Source organism: Centruroides vittatus, unplaced genomic scaffold (genome assembly GCF_030686945.1).
Source record: "Centruroides vittatus isolate TY-2023 unplaced genomic scaffold, ASM3068694v2 contig_392, whole genome shotgun sequence".
Lineage (NCBI taxonomy): Eukaryota > Metazoa > Arthropoda > Arachnida > Scorpiones > Buthidae > Centruroides > Centruroides vittatus.
In genome coordinates this window covers 673305-700436 of record NW_027122208.1, presented here as the reverse complement: position 1 = coordinate 700436, position 27132 = coordinate 673305, and the positions used below count along the sequence as shown (strand labels likewise).

The following is a 27132-nucleotide window of genomic DNA, read 5'->3' as shown; positions in this document are numbered from 1 at the left end:
AAAGGCACTACAGTTGTTGGTTTTAATTTATTAAGTGTTAATCAAATTCCTAGCAAATTTTTTTGCTTAATATTGGATGTGCATATCTCATCATTCACATTAAAGATCTTCTAATTGAATTACAAAATGACCAGATAGTGAATAACAGGCTAAGCTGCATTCCATAGTCTTGTATAGTTCTAAAGCCACACTTTGATAACTAATAACTGTTGTTTTGCACAATCAAGACATCACTAAGTTTAATGCAACATTTTTGTGCTTAGTAAAGTCAGATAAAAAATTAAATCCATATATTTCAATAGAAGGAAAGATAAATTTTTTTTCTGCATTAGAAAGATCATTTAAGATACCTCACATGGCAATATTTGCCTCTAAAAGTTAGTAAAAATTGAATCTCAAAATTTTTCTGTGGGAATATTTCTAAACCTATGACAGCTATAAACTTGACAATTTAAATGAATAATTACCTTCTTATAGTTTTAAAACCCAAAGCTTGGCTTTGGAAGAATGTTTTCTCTCAAAGTTACAGGGAATTGAAATGTGACTTTGGTTTCACAAGAATGAATTTTACTCATACTTTGGTGAAAATTTGTGAATAGAGTACATTTCGTTAGAAACTTTTACGAGAATATCTAAATTGTCTACTTGAAATTATCTTGTGCTACAAAGTTTCATGCTGTAATTGCTCTCTGTCAAGGAATCATTGGACAACAAAATTGGCTGTTTAATCACTGCACATGTGGAGGTGGCATGAGTCTTCACATTTAGGTTTAAATCTCGGGAACCATGCAACTTACAAGGCTAATATTTTGCATGGTTTAGTTTAAGGTCCTTATTACGTTTGTGCAAAATTTAACTGAAATTCAAAGGTTATCTTTTCAAATGGAATGACTCTCATTTTTATTGCTGATATTCTGTCATTTTATCTTTGGACTATTACCATACACAAGACATAGCTGAAATCAATTCTATACTTTTTTTATTTCCAATAATTTAAATAAATGATTATGGATATTTTCAATTGTCAGCATGTAGAAGAAAGTCCAATCCTAATTTGACACAGCTTTATGACAAATGTATTAAAATAAAAATGGAAAGTATGAAAAATTTTACTGCTAAAAGGTGGCCAATTTTTTAGCAGGCATCGTTTATGGCTTCTAACCCTCAGCCATTCATCCCTTTGGCACGATGCTTACACCTTTGGGATTCGGGGTTTTTTTGAGGTTAACTCCTCTAAATCCGTTATTGGAAAAAAAATATTACAACCTTATAAAAAACATTCTTTTACAATCAAAATATAAAAATAATAGTAAATTTAAGATGGTCTGATAAAATAAACTAAACCAAACCATAATATAAATACTTGAAATGATTTCAAAAATATACTTAAAATTAATAATATATTCCAAATATAAATATGCAAGATAAAACTGTTCACTTTATTACAAAATAACATTTCTAAACATTAAAGTAGGATATTTCATAAATATAAATTAAAATATTAACCCAATTAAAAAATGCTCCCTTCTCAGTTAAAGTTACAATTGTTGATGTTTTGCTGTATTCAGAAAAATATTGTCTTTGAGATTGAACAGTTAGTTTTATCTTATCAGATTATTTTTGTGCAGTAAGTCATGCAGTGGTCAGAAATCAACATTACTCAAAATATGAAATAAACAGCCAAAAATTTTGATGTTTTCTGTAAGCAGGAATATTTTTCTATATGAGAGATGAAGCAATTGAAGAAATAATGAATGTACCACCAAAAATTTGACCCTTTATAATATGATATCAAATGTGCAAAATTAAAAACTTTATAACTTAAATTTTAATAATATTAACAAATAAAGGCATTACTCAGGATAATTGAATAAAACAGTTAGAAAATAAACAAAAATTTTAATTGTTGCAAACTTGACAGTGACAATGCAAGTTACAGATCAGCTAAAAGGAGATAAGATTAAATAGATTTTACAGGACATGGACAAAAATCTGTTATTCCAAGAAATCCATTAAAATGAGATTTTACACTAACAATAAAAATGACAAAACTGTTTTATTATGTATGAGATAATTTTCATTTCTTTATATTGACAAATGCATTATGTGATCATAAATACACAGGAATAAAATAATATTTTAATATAAAAATTAACAATTATTAGACTATTGGCAAGTGCCAAATCCGACAGAAGGCGCTCAAGATGGCTGCCGAAACAGGTAAGGAACCGACCATGTGTTTGTTCAATGCCTGAGCCGATTCAGTTTCCATCGGTGACGACTACTGCGATGACCAAATGGAGAACAAATCATTGAATTTATAAAGTAAATAATTAATAAAAAGTACACGGCCGGCGTTATTTAATTTAATAAATATATAAAAATATGAATACGACTATACAAAGATAAAACTTGCTTCTGAAAGACAGAAGTAAGTTTTATCTTTGTATAGTCGTATTTATATTTTTATATATTTATTAAATACATTGAATTTATGTCAAATTCTAGACTGTATCGGCGACAGAAAACGTTGTCTTGTAGAAGGTGAAGCCGTTTTGGATGCTGGACACATCGTATTTTGTGGATTAAACTCTAACAACAACACTGAAAGTTCATGTTGTTGCTTTAATGTTGCAATCTCAGATATTGTCGTTTTAATACATCTCAATTATGGGGAGAATGCACCTGCAAAGCGGGGCTGTCTGGTTTTCGTAAACATGCAATAGCAGAGCATAACACTAAAATGAAAACAAAAAACGTAAATTAACTTATATTTTCAATTAAGAATATTTTTAAAAATTCGACTGGAAAGTTATCTCAACATATGTATATGAAGATAGAAAATTTTCCTATTTTCTTTCCGATCTGCGTACAAAAACAATTTTTTGACAGGCATGTCCATTTAGAAAAAAAATTAGACATTTTTTTCTTTTTATGTGGACAGCTTCAGATTTTCAAAAGAATAATCTTCAAACTTGAATAGGAATATTACCGCTACGTCATGACTACATAAGAATTATTATTTAAAAATAAAATAAAAGACTATCGTGTGTAGAATTAAAACACTTCTCACCTGTTAACGTATAACAGGTGAGAAGTGTTTAAATATTTTAAGCAGTATACACCATGTTCTAATATAAAAACATAACTATTATGATAAATAAAACTATGTTCAGTGTTGTTGTTAGAGTTTAATCCACAAAATACGACGTGTCCAGCATCCAAAACGGTTTCACCTTCTACAAGACATTTCCTGTCAGCTCCTTACCTGTTTCCGCAGCCATTTTGAGCGCCCTCTGTCGGATTTGGCGCTTGCCAATACAAGGAAGAGTCTTCTTTGTCCTTGTTCACACCTCAGGATAATAACAGACTAACATGGTAAGACTTATTTCCTTAGGTGTGAACAAAAACAAAGAGGACTCTTCATTGTATAGTCTGATATTTGTTCATTTTTACAATTATTTATTCTGGTATTTTTATCAGATATTTTATACAATTTTAAAAACATTTTTAATTTGGAATCATCTAATAAAATAAAAAAACAGGACTTTCTATAAATAAACCCTAAAATATTCTGAACAAACAAATTAATAAACAAAAGCTTTAACATAAATGGAAAAAAGTTGTTTGTATCATAAAATGTTTCCAATACTTTTTTAATCAGTAGAACTGTGAAAAATTGTCCCGAAATGTTAAAAACTAATTTTTACTTATAATGAAACACAAGTAAATATAAATAAAATAAATACACTTGAGTGTTGCGGCATTACCAATTGCGACTTTTGGAGTAGAAAGGTATTTGTTAGCATTTTCAATAGCTTAAAGCTACCATCTTTAGGCGAATATCAAATACAATTATTTTCAAATGATATGCTTTTGAACAGACCTACGAAAATAAGTAATGCATGTGGATGGAATAGAGAAATTGAATTTAAATTGAGCAATGTTCTAAAAATATTTGAAAGGCATTAAAAATGATGTAAAATCCCCAGGTATGCATAGCAAGTGATTGCGAGAAATGCATGTGATTATGTGAAAAAGGATTTAAAATCCTAAATTAAATTACTTGAATAATGTTATCCACAGTTGTGGGATTTCAAGGGTTGGCGTGTTGCACAGTGTTAGATTAGATATGTAGAGGTTCTCCCAAATGAATACCGTATTTTACGGACTATAAGCCGCACTTTTTTCTTCGAAAAATTGCCTCCAAAATTCAGGTGCGTCTTATAGTCCGTAGCATCTTATAGGTATTTTTTTTTAAAAAATTGCTTAAAAATTAAGGTGCGTCTTATAGTCCGTAAAATATGGTAATTCTTTTTGATTGTTGCACTACTTGAGTAATTTGGTTTGAGCCCAGAGCAGAAGATAATCTTGGTCAAGCACTTTTTTTAGCTAATTCTGTTGATAGTCTACTGTTTATAATATCCTCCCGATGTTCTAGGATGCGAAAGCATAGCATTCTGGCAGTGGCCCCTATGTAGCTAGTTTTTTCTCCTGACAGAGCATGTCTTAATGGAATTTGATAGGCACCACTAACGTGCTACTCCGCGATGTGAACAACGTTAAGCAATGGCGGCTCCCACCGTGCACAGTCGGTAAGTAATGAGTCGAGTTTTCGCTTATAGCTCTTAATATACGCTTCGCCCCCAAAAATTTCTGTGTTTAGGACACGTCTACTAGAGAGGTGTCTTAAGAGAGCAAAATTAGAAAAAAACGTCCCACGTAGTAAGGATAGACATTTACCGACACCAGATTTTTCATTCAATTTAAGAATATCTCTATCATTGCATAATAGTCTTCTTAGTGTTGGTTGTGGGATTAACCCTCGCTTGGAAGCATAAAGTCCGAAAGCAAAACGGCAACCGCTACTGGATTTCCACATTTGGAAGCAAATCTTTCTGAAAGGGTCATGTGACCCGTAGAGTAATATTTGAGAGGCCCATATCTCGTGAAGGGTCGTCCGTATAGGTACGGTTCCTGACTATTTTTCCTATCAATATGCTCTACAGTCCTAACCGTCTCATTCGAAGCATAAATTGACCCATAGGTTTATTTTTTAAATTGTAACTCGAACAAGAAAAATAAGTACATAGAAAATAACTCTGTTAACAATAAATTAACAACAGAAATATTTTACCTCAATTGTCGAATGCGAAACTGGAAGGTACAGTACTTCCAATTACAGATACTTCGAAAGCTCAATTCTGGAACCTTCTAAAATACGTTGATTGTACACTCCACTAATCAAATTCGTCTATTTCTTCATGAATATAATAATGCTGTTTATGTACTGTACATCATAAACTATGTATAAGATCCATTTTAAAATATAACGAAACAAAAAACCATAACGGCGTATCAGCTTCTTCCGTCAAGTACGAACCACTGTTGCCATACGTTTTTACTTTTTGTAGCACTGTTGCCAGATCTGAAGGTTAAAAAGTAGCGTGGTTGTGCTCCAAAAGTAGCGGATTTGAACTGTTTGTAGCCCAAACAATAAAAATGAATTATTTTGCAACTATGCACTTTTACTAATGAAATAAGTTTGTAATATATATATATATATATATATATATATGTGGACATTCGGTGTATCTGCATCAATTTTCTCTAAATCAAAGCGAGTCATTCGCAGGCGCGGCGATTCATTTTTTGAACTTAGAAACTTAGCGACTGCGACTTTTGTTTTCAGTTTTAAGGGCTTTCTGTTTACACTGTATCAAGAACTGTTGTATCTGTTAGACTAGTTTAGAGATTGTCGGAGAGATTAGTAAAAACTAGTTAGACTCGCGTAACTGGTTATACAACAAAGAATACACAAAGATTACACTGTCTTGACTCACGGAAGGTCAGCGCTGGAAAGGGGAGTATGAAATGAGGTCACCATCTCCGAAGGGTTAACAGCGTCACCAACCTTTTATTACGTAACGGAAGAACGTTTACAAAACATCGCGACACAATTCGTTGTACGTAACGATGTCGTATAACATTTGACAATAATTTCGATCGTTGATTCCAACAATATCAAAATTTAATAACTTTTGGATCACGTATTGGGAGAGAAAATTGGCAATTCCAACAAGATAATGCTGCCATTCATGCATCAAAGTCAACTAAAAATTGGTTTTCTGAAAAAAAAATTAATGTAATTGGTTTTTTTTTTTTTTTTTTTTTTTTTTTTTTTTTTAAACTCTTTCCGCCCTGTGGGCACTAAGAGGGCCTCTTTTAGAAAGCCCATTATGGGTTCGGCCAGGCCCACAATGGGGCGACCGGGTGGTGAGGGACGGGGCCCGACATATCCGAACGGACCACCCCCCGAAAAATTCCTGGGGATTATTCGACCCGTTCGGATTCGATCCCGGGTCCCCCAGAGCGGTAGGCTGCCACCTTGACCGCTCGGCCATCCGGCCGTAATGTAATTGGTTGGCCATCACGGAGTCCTGATATGAACCAAGGGAAATGTTAACAATGGAAATGTTAAAAGAAAGCGACGTGCAATATTTACAGGCGCAAATGCGTTTTTGCGGAAAATCGAGCATATTTTCAGACCCATCGAAAAATTCTCTAATTAGTCTGGAAACAGGGAAACCTAATTCTTGCATTCTGTGAAAAAAGGTGAGATTGGCTATAATGTAATAATCTTAATCTTCGTTACTTTTGCCCGAGCAACACTGGGCCTATTCACTACATTTTTAATAGACGTTTCCTTTTTTTCTTTTTTTAGGTATTCTTTTCTTCTGTTTGCTGGATTCGGTGGCAGTAGGGACCCACGTTCTAACATTACCTAAATAAAAGTAAAATGTTTATATATATATATATAATCCAGCAAACGGAAGAAAGGAATACCTAAAAAAAGAAAAAAAGGAAACGTCTACTAAAAATGTAGTGAAATCGTTAAATTAGAGAAAGGAACGTTCTAAAACAGAAGTAGAATCAAGAAGTCAAGCGGGAAAAAACAAGAAAACGAAGTAAAAGTACAAATAAATTTGTGAGTAGCATATTTTCGCTTAAAAAAAGAATTAAAAATAAGCGCATATTGATAGATATATGAGAGGAAAAAAATTAATAAAATTAGCAGTGTTAGTGGCAATGGTGTTTCCTATTCGACCAGAATTTTTACGCGTGTGTGTTCTGGCATAAAAACGTAAAACAAACTGAACTGAAAGCTGATTTCTGATTCAGTTTTCTGCCACACAATTTTACGCATATGTGTTCTTGGCCTTACTGTTTTGCTTTATTTGTTGTTTGTTTCAAGATACTTGAAAAAGATTTATTCGGCCACAGTGTGTTTTTGATAAATAAAAAATAATAATAATAAGTACAAAATAATTTATTATTCATCTTCTATTTAAAATTGTATTACAGAAAAAAATCTCATCAGTTTCTTCATCTTCCTTTTCAGATGATTCTTTGTGATATATTGACGAATTAAATGTGAGCATTTTTGCTGATGGTATGAAGTTATAACAGCACATATTTCTGTCTTCAAACATCATTTTAACCCGGAGAATTGAAGAAAGAAGTTCTAGCCCCATTCTGTTTCGGAGTTTTGTTTTTGTTGCAGTTACTCTTGAAAACACTCTTTCAACAGTAGCATTGCTAATTGGCAAACTGAACATAGTCAATGCAAATTGAGACAATTCTTTCAAAACAAAATCACCAGCCGAATTTTTAATAGTTATAGCTTTGCACCAGAAATCTGTTCCATCTGTCGGTATGCAATCAGGAAAAACATTTTCCCAGTTGATCGTTAGCAGAGAACGCCACTGATTTTCTATCTCACCAATCTGAGATTCTCTCAGATAATTCTAATGGTAGAGAGGAAAATGGTGGGCGTGTGTGAGACAAGCAGATCTTAGGAGAAAAGTTACGAATCTTCAGAAGAATCTCCATATTTCTTGGAATACGATTTAATAGTTCTTACATGCTCTTTTTAAAAATTGGAAACAACGCTGTTATATATAATGCCCTTGTTCTGAAGAAATCTTTCCCAAAGCTAAGTTCTCCACTAATAAATTGGAAAATTCATAACCGAAATCAGCATCCTCGTATGAAACGTAATCCTCTTCATCGACGTTGTTTAAGATATTTTCAACATTTGCATAAGATGGGGGTAAAATTCTTCTCAACAACGATATAACAAAGTTGCGTAAATCTTCTAATACACCGCAGCTATCGGCCATTTCCTTTTGGAAAATTAAATTAATTTTTTCAAACTCACTCAGTACCATGAATGTTAAATACAATTTGTTCGCAGCATCAGAATACATAGCAGATAGTTCTCTTGCATAATATCTATCACAGTTGGAAGAAACCGTTTTAAAATGCAATTGTAAAGCATCCCATTGATGTAGGATTCTCTTTACGCAGTTGCTTCTTGCTAGCCATCGTGTAGGAGAAAGAGGAAGAATTTTCAGGGGTTCTTCGCCATCATTTATCAATTTATATAGCTTCATATAGGAATCACAGCGCAAAGCAGATCTGTGAAACCAGTTATACGTTTCCCTGAGCAAATAATCTATATTTCCAGGCAATTCCTCTGACGCGTGTGAACAGGATAAATGAAGAGAATGACAAATGCACTTATATTATATTTGGGTTATCCTTCTTCATGCGTGTGTAAAGAGAGTTATTAATACCGCACAGGTTAGATGCACCATCAGTTGCAATAGCAAAGCATTTTTGAATATCAATGCCAACATCACACAAAAAGTGTGTAACAGCATCATGCAGTGCCTCTGCAGTAGTAACTGTGACAGGAATCAATCCGAGGAATTGAGGTACTATTCGATTATCCTTTGAGTTATAATATCTGATACACAAGCATAAATGTTTCACACAAGAAATATCAGTTGATTCATCAATGATAAGAGAAAAATTGTGATTCTTAATATCCTCAATTAATTCTTGTAGCAGTGCAGGAGCAATGACATTCTTAATAATAGCAGAGCACTTACTTCTATGCATTTTTAAACTTTTTATGTATATCGGCATCGATGATGAACTCGACGAAGGAAATTCATTTTTTACCAAATCTGTCAAATGATCAACATTTCTAATGCTTGTATGGCAGGCAACAAACGCAGCTAATTTGAGTTCCAGTTTAGTGACCATACACTTTTCAGAAAATATGGTTGTCAACCTTTGTTGAGACGGCGAAGTTATGCACGCAGCATTCTTAGCATGTTTTGCAGTAGATGCATGTTTGGTTAAGTCAGTTTTGTGGGCTCTGAGATACACTTTACAAAGTTTACAGTATGCTTTTTCACTGTCATTCCCTACTTCTTCGATCCATTTGCTAAATTCTTTATCTGACAGCCATGCATTTTGGAAGTTTTTATTATATTTACTCCACTTACCCATGATGCTGGTATGACCAATACAGTAACACAATTATATTTGCAATGTTCACGTTTATAAAATATCGTTCAACTACTAGACCTAGGCACTCACCGAGACAACACGATCCGTTTATCCGTTATACTGCAAAGGTGCGAACTCAATAAATGTTTAGTGTTGTCAGATCTAAAGTTATTAAAACGTAACATGTAAAGTATTGGCCTTTTAGCATAGAGGGAACAAAAGAAGCGCGACCTTGTTAATTGGAACCACATGCGGTCAGGTAATATACTACTTGTAAGGTGTTGACTTGTAAACAGAGGGAAAACAGTAGACAATTCACAACTTTACAAGCACGGAGGTGACCTTGCTTGTGAAATTGTGAATTGTCTACTGGAGCGAACGACGGATGGAAAACAGAAGCAAAGTATCTTTATCTTTGTTAAACGTTGCAACTTTATTTATACAATTAAGTGTAATGAAATTAAATAAAACTTTATTAGTTTTGTATGATACAATAAATATTTTGCGATTTTATATATGAAAATAAAAAAGTAGCGTATTTTTAAGATTTGTAGCCTGAAGGTAATTATCACTAGCCCAAAAAGTAGCGTGTCGCCCAATTTGAAATTTTTGTAGCGAGGGCACTTAAAAAGTAGCCCAATCCGCTACTTGTAGCCCAATCTGGCAACTATGTTTTGTAGCCAAAAATTTTCTAAAGGTAGCCAAAAAGTAGCCAACTCAAAAAAAATTCCTTGAGATTTGACGATAAAATAAAGTAAAATAAAATAAAACACACACACACACACACGCCATTTGTACTTTTTCAGCAATAACTTTAATCACAGAACAAATGTTTTCGGCCAAGTTTACAGGTCGGCGTCGAGATCATTTTTAAATTGTGTGTAATTGTCTGGTAGTGTTCTTTTATTTTAGAGGTGTTTTGCTTCAAAGTCACCTGCTGTTTTAGTGGTTCCTGGTTGGAATAAAAAATGTAAGAAAAGGACTCAAACATTGTTTGTATTACCTTAAGAAATTCGTTTTAGAATTTACAGGCCTGTAAATTGATCCGAAAATAAGGATGGCGAAATTCAAAATACATGCATAAACTGGAATTTACTACTATAAATAGCAGATATGTAATATCAATGGTGCGGCTTCTTTATATTGTTTAAGAAACAATTTCTTTTAAAAAAGATCTTTCTTTTTTAAAAAAATAATTGATGAAACTTCACTGTTAAGAACGATAAGTTCAACCGTTGTTATTTTATCTGGACCGCATTTCATCAGAGACAAAGACTATTGGGTTTTATCTTCGTTAAACTTTATTTTACTATGCATTTCGGGTTCAATCTTTTGGTCTAATTTGCACCCCTCATCGGGTGTTACATTTCTACAAGTGGTAGAAAACACATTTATTACATTAATTATTGTAGTGGAATATTTTTACAAGTTACATGAAATTATTACAATTTGCCAGGAAGAATTCACATTTACAAAAAAAAAAAAAAGAAAAAATATGTACATGTAACTATGTATTCATCCTAATTTTAATATTATTCATTAAATGAATCAATATTATTTTTAGTTCATATTGTAAATTGTAAATAAATTAAACCCTTTCAAATTCAATTTTTCAAAATAAGAAAGACTCAATAAGAATACAAGTTTTTAATTTCGTGTGTATTTTTTATTTAAAATTATATTCATGAAATTAACAGTTTTCGTATCACATAATAAATATAGAGTAACCTGATACCTTAAATCATGCAAGAAAAATAAGGAAAAGCAAACATTGTACAAATTTTCCTTGTTTGTGATACAGTAATAACTTAGTACAGTATTTTTATATTAAGAAATTCTTAATTTTCATACGTAATTTTTGCATGGTTTTTTAGTTTACATTTGTCTGTTCTATCTGAATACTTTCTGACAAGGCCTTCCATTTCTAAAAGTGAAATATTTAAAAGTTTCAAAAACTTTTTGGAGTCAGTTTCTGGAATATGCTTATAAGAAAAAGCAGAAAAGTGTATTTTATCTGGATACACGAAATATGGACACGCGTATCCATCTACGGAAAATGGTCCGTAAGCGGAGTAAACGGGAAGCGAAGTAACTCCAGGAACCTACGAAAAACAAATATTTTAATTTTGTTGAATACTAAGTATCCTATCGCAGTTATCATTAGGACAATCAAAGAAATTTACACACCTGACTCGAAATCAATTTCACATCGAAAAATTTCAAAAAAGCCGTGTCTCGAAACATATCGGGCATTTCGAAATCGTTTTCTTCGGCCGCTATCTTCAATCCAAGAAGGAGATAATTTATGCCTTTTCCATTCATAGCCTTGAAATGTTAATATGTTCCTTTAGTGATGTTCTTATAAGTAAATATTTATAAGTTTTAATAACATTTTACCTTATTGATATTATCGGTGTTTTTTTCCAGCGCTTTCGTCAGAGTAATATATTTTACTTTTTCACTGCATTTTTCGTTTAACATGGTCTTGCAGAATTCCAAGGATTCGGTTGTAGTAGATTGCAATAACTCGTAGTTTCCTCTATAAAAATTATGAAGTGTGGCTAGGCTACAGATCTTTCCCTTGTTTCCGTGTAATCTAAAATATACGAAATCGTTTTCAAATATAATCGGTCGAAAAGTTATTTAATATCATACCTGTAAACTGTAAACTGGTAAGCCAATTGTACAAAACTGTCGACGGTGATATTTTGAGATCTTAAAAATTTTCTACCAAAGTTATGAAATTCTAATATTTCAAGATCCACGTTATCGCATGCCCTAAAAATTTTCAACAACTCTGGTTAAATATCAGCCGAATTATTTATTTAAGAAAAGAACCATTTTACGTACTTTTGAAATTTTAATTTCGCTTTTTCGATATCTTTCAGAACTTGGGCGGGTAAATTAAAACGGAGTTCTTTCGGTTCTTGTATTACCGAAGTCGTAGTTTTCCCATTTTTGTACTCTTCACTCCTAATTTTTCGACATAAAATTATCGGTATACAATTTTAAAAATTAAACACGTTTATAAACCTGGGGTGGCCAAACTTGTCAGAAAAAAGTCAACAATTAGAAATACGCGAGAGCCGCATCGAAACGGTATTTAATATTCTTATTATTATACTATATACTGTAGCTACAAATATAACCTAATAGACCGACAAATCTTTCAATACATTAGACAGATGGAATTTCACCGATTCTGATATATTCAGATATTTATGTTGGGTATTGAAATTGACGAAGAACCTTCTCATTTTATAAAGCAAGAGCTATTTTAAAAAGTAATCGATTGCTTTTAATTATTTAAATATAGAGAATATACCATTTTCTATATTAAGATTACTAGAAGAAAATCACAAGTAAAATGAAAATATTAGAATTAATCACGTACGGTTCATTTAAAATTTTCGTTGCCAGGAATAAAGAATGATCTATCATACGTTGAAATGGTTGCGCTTCTAACGGACAAGGTCCCATATTTACACCAATTGCTCCGTCGTCTGTTATGTATATCTATATCGTTAAAATAAATAATTATGTTAATAGGATTATTCCAGTGATATAAATTATATTGTAACCCAACAAAGAGTCGAGAAATATATTTCCGTAGAGACTTACGTTCAATCCGCAATCAAACCATCTGTTACAACCGTTAGCGGATGGTCCGCAACCGTGAAGAAAATTGCATAAATTTTGATTAACTTTATCCTTGTTAACTGGATAATTCACTGGTTTATCCAAACTTAATACAAACATGGAACTTTCTAATATTCTAATCGAATGCTTATTTACTTCGTCTGTAATGGATATCGAGCGGTATGTTACAATACCGACATTAAATAAGAATCCTAACATAATGTATTCAGGCCGGATGGCCGAGCGGTAAAGGTGGCAGCCTACCGCTCTGGGGACCCGGGATCGAATCCGAACGGGTCGAATAATCCCCAGGAATTTTTCGGGGGGTGGTCCGTTCGGATATGTCGGGCCCCGTCCCTCACCACCCGGTCGCCCCATTGTGGGCCTGGCCGAACCATAATGGGCCTACTAAAAGAGGCCCTCTTAGTGCCCACAGGGCGGAAAGAGTTAAAAAAAAAAAAAAAAAAAAAAAAAAAAAAAAAACATAATGTATTCAAAGTGTATTAATACAAAAAACGATAAAGATTATAAACTTACCTTGGCAGAGAATTTCGTGTATGTGAGCCCACGTTTCTCGATGTTCGGTCGTTAGTATTCCTACCGGAATGCCCATTTCTGATTGCGATAGGATGCGTTGTAATTGTTGCAAAATTTTCTCGGATGCGATTGGCAAGCCATCGTCATTTAACACGTTAATTTGATAGAACTGTTTGTGTGAAGGAAATAAAGGTTTTTATATAAAGTTTGTATTTTTATGAAATTAAAGAAGTTTACCTTGTTATTCCTGGCTACGGTAATGTGTCTGGGATAATTCGTGTAATCTCCGTAATGACAGCATCTATCGCAATCTTTCGATGGAACTTGAGTTGTCGAAAATAAGAGAAAATACTGACTCATATCTAAAAGCTTTCCCCTCATGACATCTGGTTTCACTTCGTGACTGCAAACAGTTTCAACAATAAAAAAATGCAAATCTATTCTATTTTGTCAAAAATATTTCCATAAATTGTAGGATAATACGTTTTTGTCAAAGTTTTTTAATAGTAAAATTATTGTAAATATATTGAAAATGATAAACATTAGTATTTGAAGATAAATATATTAAATCTGTTAAATTAAAATACATAAAATCAACAATTATTGTTCTTACCAATCAATCATTCTTTTAAAATCCGCAATTGAGTAAATGAAAGTCGATACAAATCTGTTAATATATATTTAATATTTTATGTAAATTTAAAAACACTTTTTCAAACACTTTTTTAAACAAACCTCAAATATTGCTCCTGTGTTTCAAAGTCTAGTTGCCAAACGTGTGCGGAAACTGCTATTCTAGGCGTAATAGGTTCGCGATTGGCTTGTAATTGTGCTCGTACCCACCGGTCCGAAATCTATAGAATTATAAAAATAGCTAAAGTTCAGCGAATATAATATGAAATTGCTATTTTGTAATTTGTCAGCTTTTTACCCAAGATAATAAACGAAATTTATTTTACCGTAGACTTACAGTATTTTCCTTAGGGGTATAAAATATTGTATACGATACAATTAATCGGCTGGTCTCATCGTTTGATAAAATTTATTTTATTTTTTTAAAGCTCATATACAGTACGTGTGCAATAAATAGTTTCTGTATCAACTACCTTATTTCCGCCATATTTTTATAAAAACAATATTCAAGTAATTTTCGCAGGCAAACAATAAACGCATTAACACAAAATCAGTTTCACAGACAACCTTTCTTTTTCGATTCCGTGATTGTCATTGAAATATTTAAAAATACAGTATTTTTAATGTTAAAATAAGATTAAACTAACGAAAACCAAAACCGAAGTGGTGGAGAGATACCACGCGCTTTTATATCGATGACGTAATGCACGTAACCCAGGAGCGAACGAAGAGAACCAACTTGAATTAATTATCTCGGGAAAAAGAAAGTGCGCATTTTAATCGAGAAAATGCAAATACTGTGTTAATCTTTAAAATACTGGTATTAAATCTGTTTTATAAAATCACGACGACTTCTGTTAATCGAGTTATCCGTTAAGAATAAAATACAGTCCCAATGTAGCTCTATCGTTGAAAAAATTCTCTTATTTTTGCTCACCTCGAGTTTTGCTTAGTATGTATGGCTTTTAGCCACATCTGTGCGCAAAATACGCGCGAAAGTACGGTATTACAGCACCACCCGTATTGGACGACCACCTGTCTAAAAGATCACTTTTTGAAGGAACCGTGGATGGTCGCCATAGACAGGTTTTACTGTATATGTAATACTCGTATGATCCTCTATCGTATGTTAGGCTCAAAGTGCGAAATCGCCGATTGAGAGAAAAAAATGACCACAAAGTGAAATTCGTGTCGTGGCTTTTATATTTGACTACGACGCATCGCGGTGACTAAGAATAGTAATTATAACGCGTTCTTAGCGTTAGCCGATGCAACCACGATACGAAGGATAGGTTGTAACTTGTCAACGGGAGCATTGAAAACCCTTACGGAGTTTGTATTGTGTTCATTCTTGACTAGGGCTGCCGTTTCTAGGGTAATTTCAAACTTCTCGGTGTAATGTTTCGGGTAATCTTATATTTAGGGTAAATCTAAGATAAAACTACCCTGTGGTCTGTGGTCTTATTACTTACCGCGCCACAAGTTTCACTGGAAAAAGTTTTAGCCTAAAACCATTCTGTTTTTCCCTATAACTGGAGGGTTTTAGGATAGGACGACAGAAGCTAAAGAAATAATACAGATTGATGCTAGGGACATTCGCTCTACAGTGATACTTCGGTTTTGACGATAATCCGTTCGAAAACAATGGGCGGAAATAACTCCGCAACGTTCTCGAGTCTCGTAAAAAAGACCGATTTATTAATAAAAGTTCCCGACAAAGTAATTATTTTTGGTAAACTAGTTGTTAGAAAACGCTGACATCTCGAGAACCGCAACAGATTTTCACGAAATGTAGAAAAGTTACATTTCTGTATGTGATGAATAATCGATTGTTGATCGATTGTTAATCGATGAATGTCGATTGAAAATAAATAAATCTAATGAAAAAGAAAGTTTTATCATCACCTGGTTATTCGTTGACATCCAGAACGCGTGATGGCTTTTAACCATAATAAATCCGTCGCGCAGTGGTTTTTTATTTCATCGTGTATAGTATATCAAGCACGTACAAGCAGTTAGACATCTAGCACTTTTTTAGCAAAACAAAAGAAACAAATGTATATTTTTCTCCATACATTTTATATCTTTGAAATTTTTTAAAGTGCGAAGATTTGCTTTCTAGGAAAACTTGTAGAACTAATGTTGTTCGGCATTAAAAACTGTAAATAAAAATGTTTCGAGCCTAGAATCCATATTTTAAAGTTACAAACTACTGCGCGTCGGATGATCCTCTATCGTACTTGCATCAGCTAACGCTCAGGACGCGTTATAGCTATTCTTAGTCACCGCAACGCGTCGTGGTCAAATATAAAAGCCACGACACGAATTTCTCTTTGTGGTCGTTTTGAGTTAGCCACAACGCGTTGTGGTCGATTTTTTTCGCTCAATCGGCGATTTCGGTCTTTCAGCCTAACATATCAATATATATTATAAATAATTAATAACTCAATTCAATTCATAAATAATTGTTAATACTGTAATAATAATAATAAACTTTTATGTATGATATAATAATCTTTTCTTATTATATATAAATATTTGATGCATTTTTATATTTAAGCCCACCAGTGGCCGAGTGGATAAAACCACTGGACACTAATTAATCGCGGGTGTGCGTTTCGCCGTGTGGAGTTTTCCTGGTTTTCTTCACGTTTGTAGGGACCAGTTTCCCGTAGAAAATCCTTCCAGAAGGTATTTCCCCTCGACCCACGTGTCTCATTTCCGTAAGGAAATAAGCAGAACTTTTCGTATCTAACCGTTTCGTCTCCGAGAGCACCGAGCGAATCACTTTCTTTGTGGTCAGATTCGGCTGTGGACTCGACGTAGCGGGTCGACTCACCAATGAAGTATTCCGAATCGATCAAAGCGTGAGAAGTTAGGTTTTTTTACTCGCCTTTTCCATTCGGGTAACATTTACTCGTAGAAAATATTTAAAGTACCAAAGAGAAATAAACTTTGTAAGTATATTTGTGGAAAACGTACGCGTCGTATGTAAACGCATAAAATTAAACATTAGAAATTAAAGTTCCTACCCAATTGTCCAATGAAGAATACTGTTCTTTTAAAATGTCATACAATTTCTCTCCTACTCCACCTTTCTTAAGAAATTTGCGTACGTTCTGCGAAAATTGAAATAAATTTATTTACATCTGAGCAATAAACGCGTTTATTTATAAAAACAGACTTAATTTAATTTACCTTTTTTGTTTTCTGGTACTCTTTAGGTGTGATAAGTGGCTTAACCGCTTCCAGATAGATTGGTAATGATTCTTTTAGAGAAGGCAACGGTTGTTTCGGTAGATCTTTTAGATGCGCAGTCATTGGACCTTTGCTATACTTTGGAATGGCGTGTTGAGACCAGAGTAAAACATCTCCGGTGTTAAAATCTTCGCTAAGAAAATTCTCCATGGTTAAATTCGAGTATGCCTAAATATTTCATTTAAAAGACATTAAATAGAGATCGTATTTGTTATCGTTTAACACGCTAAATTCATTTAGCGTTTGATGTTTTAATAGTTTATATTAATTTACATATTTTTTAAACTTTATTACAATAATGAATTTATTTTAAAGTTATCCTCTGAATTCGATTTTACAGTAAGTGCTAATTTATTTAAAATAGAATTATATTGTCAGGGCTTTGGGACCGAAGTCGGAGTTAATCCGAGCGTCCGGTTTTTGCTGGAAACGGAGCTGTAAATTCTGTAGAAAATTCTTGGTTCCAGCTCCCGAACTGTCTTCTTGTCTTTTCGTACGCTTAGATGCTAATTTCTTCGGCTATTCCCTAGAAAGTTTTGAGCTTGTCCCTTTGCAAAAGTTCTGTAATAACTTTTATACAAAGGATACATTCTTGATACATTCTGTTTATTTTTACAGAATTAAATAAAATTTTTTAGTTTATATCAACATTAATCAGGAATACCATAATATGAGCTATAGACAACATTTTATTAGCTTTCGAAAATAATTAAAATGTTACAACATGAATTTTGTTTATATGTTAAGTACTGTTATAATCTTTCTAATATAAGCTGGCAATTGTAAAAACAGACTGAACAACATTTCAATCAGACGCAGGAAGAAATGACGATAAATAAACGATAAATGATAGTTATTAGTTAATCGTTTATTGGCATCTCATTCTTCTTTCTATAATTTTTTCTCCTTTAATTATAGTTTTATATATACGAGAATAACGCTAAAATTATATATTGTTTATATGTGATCAAAAATTTTATTTCTATGGTTTATATAAAATTTATATAAAACGATAGAAACAGATGATAAATAAATTAACAAAATAAAATGGTTTGAAAACGTCTATTTCGAACAACTTCGCTTCAAAATTAAATGTTTGGCTAGTGCAGGAGCCAGAAAGTCCACCTGGAGCGGAGCTGATCAAAAGCCCCGCTGATAGTAAGCATTACAATATTATAAGAAAAAGGGTCAATTAATGGGAAATTAAACATTGAATTATGAGAAAAATATATGTCGACACATTCAATTTTCAATTTTAATAATAAGTTTTTCTCTGTGTCGAAACCGCGTCCTTCGTTAAATTATATTTTGAGACACCACGAAGTGGATGTGGAAAAGTCCAGTGTCTAGTAGCGACATTTCGTGGTGACTCAAAATATAATTTAATAATAATATATTGTTATTGTCATATACGGGATGGGTATAATTAAACTAATGACACTCGGAACGTTGTTGAGGGCGATCTGGTGAATGGATTGCGGTGGGACTCGGTGGATGTCTTCGCGAGATCATCGAAAACAAGTTCCGCGAATAAAAAAAAATAATTTGTTTTTTTACCGATAGGTATCAGCACCACATAGAAAGAGTTTACGGGTAAAAAACACGGTAGACAACATAACTTTTACGCAGGATAAAGCACCTCTCCACATTGCGCGGTGAGGCAATTACTAAGCATCACATTTGGGAACAATAGAGTAATTTCAAGAAATTTTCCAACAACTTGGCGGTTTTCCAGATCTCGAGCCTTGCGACTTTTAAGGTTATTAATTAAAATAAAAGTAATGTGTAGTAAAGAATTTGAAAATTTTCAGGTTTACATTATATACTATGATAAATTTCCATAAGAATAAGCAGGAGAGTTTTAGCAACCTAATATTGTTCTTTGGTTAGAAAATGTAGATTATTGGGCTGCAATTTAAAAAAAATTGTAGATCTATAAAGTCCCACTGTTGCCTGTCTGACTGTGTGTTTTTTTTTTTTTTCCTTAAGAACGGAGATAGATACATGAAAATGAAGAACAGATATAGAAAACTTAAGGCAGAAAGCCCCGATTAACTACATAAGAACTTCTGATGTAAACCGAAAGTTATTTCATTTCAAAACTTTTCCCCTGGAAGGAGTTGGATAGATGACCGGCACGACTCCATTGCTAACGGAAAATAATGATGTACAAGAGCACGCCATTACTAATTTGAGGCGGAGATGATATATTTTAAATTAAATAAAGTAAAAATTTCAGCCCGGCATTGTGACCGTGCCACAATAAATAATTGCTCGTTACTGGTATAGATTTATATATTTTCTCCCATTTTGTGAAGAAAATTATATAAACCCTATTTTTACAATGTTTTTGTGCCAAAAGTTTGGAAAAATTTCCAAGTACTTTTTCAAGTTTATAGTAAAATGTTTTAGGAAAAATCATAAAACATAAAAATAAAATATATACAACATTGTATTAAAAATACCGACAGCTAAATCAATTACGACGTACTATTTTATTTATAATAGACGTGAAAATTAATACAATAACAACGTTACATTATTTCGCATTCATAATGTTCAATATTTATCGCAAATAGTTGTTTCTACAGAAAAATTTAAACAATTAAGTCAGAAACTTTCGTTTCCATATATCTAGTGTTAGAAAAAGAAATACATTTAAACAATTTCCAGTACAGTGATTAAAATTGGAACCTTTTACGAATTTAGCGTAAAATATAACGTAATAATTACTTATTTCTAATTAAATATCCATTAAAATATTTTATTAAATTATGTTACATTCGTAAGAGAATCAAGAAAATCGTCCTATATTAACAAAATAATGCAGAGAAGTAGAAAAATAGCTTCGTAGTATAGTTAATAGCATATTGTGTCAATCTATTCCATAATTATTAATAAATGTTTCTAAGTTACTGATTTAAATGTTAAATGGCATATTAACATTTACCTTTTATAGTCTTCTGACTTAACACAGGAACTGTCCAAGTCGAATGTATCGCAAAGAATACCTTCGAGTCTCTTTCCAGCATATTTATACCCCTTTGTTTTATGAGATTGGCTAATTAAAAATGTAATATAGTGATGTTACTTGTTAAAAATATTTTCCATTTTTAAATAATAATTGCTTAACAGAGTAACAGCAACAAATTGAAATGCAAACAATAACATCAAAATTACATTTTTTATCGAAATTTCTTATATGAAATAAACACCGATGAATAAATTTAAAAATAATCTGTGAAATTTACGTAATGAAATAAATAAAATTCTTCTGCAAGAACAATTGCTAAATAATTAAATTGGTCATCCACTGTAATCGACAACTTTATTAAACGATTAATTCAATATTAAACTTGGTGATCAATATGGTGAAAAGAAATTAACAGAATGCTCTTCAAAGCTTAGAAACAGGGAAAAGCTAACCGTTGTTCACCAGGTTGACAGCAACAAGACATTATTTCAGAAGTTAGCAGTAATGTCCGAATGTAATGTAAGCAAACAATTCAATTATTGAAGAAATTATGCAGACACACCAGCATCCGGTATACAAGTCAAGAAAACCTTTCCCATCACTAAAGCCCACACACAAGGAGGAACTTTTACTATGGGCCAAGGACAAATGAGATGGACGACACGTGGAAACAAATTATCTACAGGACTCACTCACTATTCGCATGATTTGAGAAAGGGGGAAAGAATATATTCCAAACGACAACAAGATAGTGGTTCAGTTATAATGTGGAGTGATTTTAGTTGGTAAGGAAAGACTCCATTTGCTTTATTTACAAGGACAACAAATTTTCTCCACTGAATGAATTCGTCAATGTTTTATTTTGCATTTCAAACCACTGTGTTATCAAGAAATCAGGTGACTTTCAAATCTCCAAACTTCTCACCATACTGGATATACCACGAATAACCAACCAATACCGACATCATCCGCTGGATAACCGCCCAGAATATTAGACTCAGAATATTAGACTAGTGGCGCTTTATGGGGGCCCAGGAAAATTTCAAATTTCCGTCTTCGTCACGACATTGGGTTTGCCGAGTTGTACACATTTGCAAAAAATCGTGTTTAGTAATTGGGAGGTTACTTTAAATTTCAATCACAGACAAAACTCTTTCTGATTTATTGCCAAAATGTAAAAATCTTGGAGGGCCAAAAATTGACTTCAAGATTTTTACATTTTTGGATTCTGGAGACATTGAAACGTTCAGAAGTGAAAAAACAAAAAAACGCCAATTTCTTTTTTTTTTGTTTTTGATGTTTGAATGTTACTGAGGGAGGGCATGATTTTGTTCACCCTCTTTAAAGCGTAATAACTCCTGTTGTTTTTGTCGAAAGTTTCTGGAATTTTGCAGGGAGGTTTGTATCTTATATATTAGGGGCATTGATTCTATTAAACGTTATTGTCTAAAGTTCGAGGATAGAGTGATAGAGACAGTCGTATGTCAAATCTGGAATGGGTCAGACTTAATGAAGATTTTACTCGTTAATTGCATTTACAATTTTTTTTTATAAAACCCACCCCTACCCTCAAAATTAAGCTCTTTGCCACTTTATAATAATTAATAATATAAAAAGATTTTAAATAAAGTATCATAACAGATGGCGCGTCTACAATTTTAAATTTTTTTGCAGCAATGAATTGCTGGAAAAAAATTTTTACTATGCATTTTTTAAAATCACATTTGAGGACATACTAGTTTATTTTATATTGCAGGAAAAATATTACCAGATATTATTGTGACCAGAGGGTTGGCACCTCTTTGATGCCTTGTCAGGATTGACACCATCGTCTCTCCGATGACACGGAAGCCGCGACGGCAAGTTTAGTTTGGGTTAAAAAGTAGGTCACGCGAGTGGCCGCGTGAGTAAGCGATCGGGTTCCGGATGGAGACAGAGAGACATCCCCACAAAAGTAAAGTACTCACACACGAATGTTAACAACTAAATAACCGTTTAATTTCAACGAAAAGGAGAACATGATACAATATATCGACTTAACCTAGCTATTTAGCAATCGCGAGAGATTTACAATTGTTCGCGAGGAAATATCTGTGTTGTGGTGACGATTCTTGGATATTATATAGATTACTCCCTACGGAATTTCGGAACTTTGAGTATATGTCTGAGCTCAGGAGACCGAGACGAGTTCAACGGTACCCTACTTTTGGACCAGAGACTAACCTAACCGAATAGAAAAAAGAAAATTAAACTGCGTTCTACAGCAAGGTCAGCAATATAAGAAGGTCAGGACACGCGTATTGAAGCCGCCATTTTGGGACGTTTTGAGTTCCGTGTTTAAAACAAACTTGTACGAACAGTTAGTTTTATACGACATTAATTTAACTAAAATTGCATTAATTAGTTTAATGCAACTTGTACGACCAGTTGACTGCTCGTACAAGTTTGTTTTAAACACGGGACTCAAAAAGTCCCAAAATGGCGGCTCCAGTACGCGTTTCCTGACTTTCTTATATAAATCTTGTTCTACAGTAGTTGCTAGTAGCGTCATCTAGCGGTGGAAATGTGCAAACTACTCAAAAAACACTGTGAAAGGCAAGAATTTGTTAACCTGATAACGTTCTTATCTTTGGTCTCCGATCCAAAAGTAAGGTACCGTTGAACTCGTTTCGGTCCCCTGAGTTCAGATATATACTCAAAGTCCCGAAATTCTATAGAGAGTAATCTATATAACATCCTGATTCTTGATTTGAGGTTGAGATTAGGATCTTGAGGGTTTGGATTTAGATCGTTCTGGACCGGTCTGGATGAAGAAAGTTCTTCTAGGCACCGTTGAGGGTAACGTGAAAATCCGACAGAGTACGATTGACACCGACAAAGGAAAATTTTGATGACTTTAATCCAAGAGGGATTGGCGACGACTGCTTGACTACCCGTTTAATATTATATTAAAATGATGAAATCGAAACAGCAGGTCGGAAGGTCGCGAAAGCGTCTTTTTCGACGCTGAGAACTTAAAAGGCGATACACTCCCAGGTGTGAAAGTTGACAGATACTTGACAAAGTTGATGTCATCACGTTAAATTGTTTAGGTTGAAGTCTGGATTCTCATATTATTAGTATTATTACTATAAATACTATGTAATTTTTAAAATATTAATGTAAATATTTTGAAAATTTATTGTCAGGCCCTTGTTGATACCATCATGGGATCAACAAGGGCTCGATGCATCCAAAAAATGCTTTAAGTTTCTGACCCAGACTCGAACCTAATCCCCAGAATGGCAAATTGATTCCTTTAAAATTTATATTATTGACGGCTATCTGCCGGTCAATAATATAAAATTTAATATTAACTTTTTTAAAAAGTTACATATAGAGCAAATTTATTACCAAAAAGCTTGATTTAGTTGTTTATGTCAAGTACATAGTTAAAAGTTTTACAAAAAAATTTTTATTTCGATGTAATTTAATAAAATTTAATCAGAATAAAGAAACGTAATATATAAACCATGTTGTAATATAACTAACGCGTAATTATTACATATCATAAGTGATTAAATTCTTAATAAATAAATATATTACATTAGAACAATGAAACTTCGATGTTTCGACATCATATTTATTTGTAAGCCTGTGTATCGAAAAATTGATACATCGATGTTGCATAAAAAGTCCACGCGCGATCAGCTGACCTCTTTAGTTCTCCTTTGAACCCTATGCTGGCAGTACATTACTTGGAAGATTTCACTTCTGATAGGGGACGTGAAGTCTTCTAAGCGAGAGTAATTATTATATTTACGTTACGTTTCTGGCTTTGCATCTAACAATTTTTCCACCTTTCACGGAAGCTTGAGAAACACACAATACATTTTGAATAAAATCGAAAAAATCGAGTGCTTTTGGACAAGCTTCTGCGGCTGAATTTCCTACTAAATTTAGACTAAGAGCCGCGTAAGAAACATAAAATTTAGGTTTACCGTGGCTTTTTGTAAATCATTGTACATCGTCGTAAGATTGTCGGCATCAGTTTTGAATACCTACACTGTATTTCGTTAATTTTGAATTATATTTTCTAAGTAGGTAGCATCCTGTTTAGTACAGTAATGAGTTTATCGGTTTGAGACCTCTTGTTGGTGATGGCCTAAACAAAATTTTTATAAAATCAAGTAGGCAATCATCTTTTCTGCCCATGGGATAAATTGCCACTGCACACTCATCAATCCCATTTGCGTTCTGTAGCCAACCTCCCAGAAGAAAGTATACACGAAAAACAGCTATACAAACATTTAAAACAAAAATATTCAAATGTCAATGCCAACGTAACATCTCGACGACCAATCTGTAAAATATATAAAAATGCGACACCAACGTTTGTCTGAACCCTTACGACGAATATCTGCGTAGCCAAAATTTCAATTAACGTCAATTTAACGAGAGGATCCTTCACTCAAACAACATTAATTAATAAAAGGACTCCCAACAGAGCCAGACGAAAAGGAAATATTCGAATTGTTACAAGAAGTCGGCCTTTTCCTCATACGTATCTAACACGTAACGGACAGAGCATACCAACAGGAACAATTAAAATCAGCTTAGCAGCGGAACGATTCCGACATACCTGACAGTATATCGAACAAAAAAATATGACAAAGGCCCGAGAATGTGCCATCAGTGCGAACGACTCGGGCACACCAAACAACTGTGGGATTTGGGGACCGTCAAAACCAAGATCTGACCTTCCTCGGTAAGGTCCTGTCACCAGATGTATTATCGGACACGTTCCGATTTGGTAGCTAGATAAGATTGAAATATGTAAGGCGCCAGGGTAAGAGTCATTCCGAAGCCCAGGAATAAGCCTGCCAGGAGGAGAAATATAGAATCAACTACACCAACGTAAAAATAAGAAATGAAAATTTATTGTAAAAACAAAACATGACATTATACCTATCTTCGGATAAACAAAGCCTATCCTCGAAACTTAGCTTATTTATGTACTGTTAAACCTAGCGGGTGCCTAACAGGAGAGGATAATCCAAAATTCGCGACTCACAACATACCACGAAAAGAGTTGTTGCTTCTGTCGGCTCGTCAGTTTCTTTCTGTTTTATTACTCTTGTATCTTTTCCCTTTCTTTTTCTTCTCTCTTTATCTCTGTCTCTTCCGGAGTTGACATCCTTGTCTGGTGTGACTCGCTTCTGTCGTATGGATTTGTCTTTGTGCTGACTCTCTTCTTTCTGAGCTGATTCTGTTTTTCTCTGTGTTGATTTTCCTCTGCTCTCTGTTTCTCTTTTTCGTCGTTCCCTTCTGTTTTATTCTTTTTTCTGACTAATCATGATTTTATTTCGGAGGAAGTTGATGCAACGAGAGATAAGCTTGGTTGGTTATTTTTAGTTTTTTTCTCTTACCTTGCATGAATTATGTGTATTTACGTGGTGTGGATAAGGTAATAACTGTCACTTCGCACTAGTTGAAAACTGGGAAACGACGCTCATCCGAATGTTGCGAGATTAATTAACAAAAGTAGTGTTCTGTTTACGTAGCCCTATTCCGTTTGCTTAACAAATTACATCAGTTACGTGACACATTGTACAGAAATATGTAAATCTCTGATAATTCGATATCGCGATTATTTTATCCCTTAAATATCGAACTAAGGAATTTCCTATATTCATGAGATGCATGGCATAAATTGTTTTGATCTTAATCATATTCTGATACAAAAATTTATCATTTTTTAAAAATATAGAGCATAGGCATATTACTTACATTTTCAATCCATATGATCCAATCGAAATGGGTTGATGATGATAATAATAATAATAATAATAATAATAATAATAGCGAGGTTGAGGCCGAAGTTTTCAACGCGCGAAAACGTGTACGTCGGACGTTCGGCGCCGCTTTCCCGTAAGCCTAGAAGTTTGACAATGGCGTTTGGAATGTCGAGCATGATTCCACTGACTTTGCAAACACAATTGTCAAACTTCTAGGCTTACAGGAAAGCGGCGCCGAACGTCCGACGTACACGTTTTCGCGTTTAAAACTTCGGCCTCAACCTCGCTAATAATAATAAGCGCATAGCCCAAACGGTTAGGAGTTAAAAGTTGAAGTTAGTGTACGTTCTCGTGATGTACCCTAAGAAGGGATTTTTCAAAATTCCCCCTCCACGGGGGAGAGGGAAAAGATTAAAGCTTACCCTGAAGAAATCAGCTTCTACTGTACTATTTTAGATGCGGTTTTTTGTTTTTAACTGCGTTTTAGTAGGGTACCACGTGGAGATGAAAGAAATGTATTCCTTTTAACAATGGAACTGTAAAGAATGGAAGTGTTAAGAGAAAGCGGCGTGCAAGATTTACAGGCGCAAATGCGGATTTTTGCAAGAAATCGAACATGTTTTTAGACTCATTTAAAAATTCTGTAATTAGTCTGGAAACAGGGGAACCTAATTCTTGCATTCTGGGGTAAGATTAGCTATAATGTAATAATCTTAATCCTCGCTATACTTTGGCCCGAGCAACGCCGGGTTTATCTGCTAGTTTTATAATAGTGTAGGCATTAACGAAATTATTATTATCGATCTATTAGTCTGTTTCTTACGTATAAGAATGATCAATTTTTTTGAAACAATCCAAAAATGGATATTTTATTAATAAAAATTTACGGAGACACACAAGTTTAAGTGAATCAAAAATCATATTAACGAGTATTGCAATCTTCGTTTAGAA

At 33.5% G+C, this 27132-nt stretch overlaps 3 protein-coding genes across 4 annotated transcripts in view; all 3 read right to left on the bottom strand.

Annotated features, from left to right (window-relative positions):
* Swt1 (Swt1 RNA endoribonuclease) overlaps positions 1–5326 on the bottom strand; it is a 275536-nt gene extending 270210 nt beyond the window's left edge. For both annotated transcript variants that reach the window (XR_010880852.1, XM_067271167.1), the window contains exon 1: positions 5138–5326. The gene's annotated coding sequence lies outside the window, so the exon portion shown is untranslated. The remainder of the gene's footprint in view (positions 1–5137) is intronic.
* A 3257-nt stretch (positions 5327–8583) lies between these two features.
* LOC136976007 (uncharacterized) lies at positions 8584–9363 on the bottom strand. Its single transcript, XM_067271206.1, has one exon. The coding sequence runs from the start codon at positions 9361–9363 to the stop codon at positions 8584–8586; it is 780 nt and encodes a 259-aa protein (XP_067127307.1).
* A 1838-nt stretch (positions 9364–11201) lies between these two features.
* LOC136976006 (carnitine O-acetyltransferase-like) lies at positions 11202–20418 on the bottom strand. Its single transcript, XM_067271205.1, has 14 exons — positions 20381–20418; positions 17371–17598; positions 17205–17291; positions 14275–14393; positions 14153–14206; positions 13777–13942; positions 13540–13708; positions 12985–13163; positions 12758–12879; positions 12214–12336; positions 12019–12141; positions 11761–11959; positions 11551–11688; positions 11202–11465 (listed from the first exon to the last, which is right to left on the bottom strand). Exons 2-14 carry the CDS (start codon positions 17578–17580, stop codon positions 11202–11204), a joined length of 1953 nt encoding a protein of 650 aa, XP_067127306.1. The 5' UTR covers positions 17581–17598; positions 20381–20418.
* Between the last annotated feature and the right edge of the window lie 6714 nt (positions 20419–27132).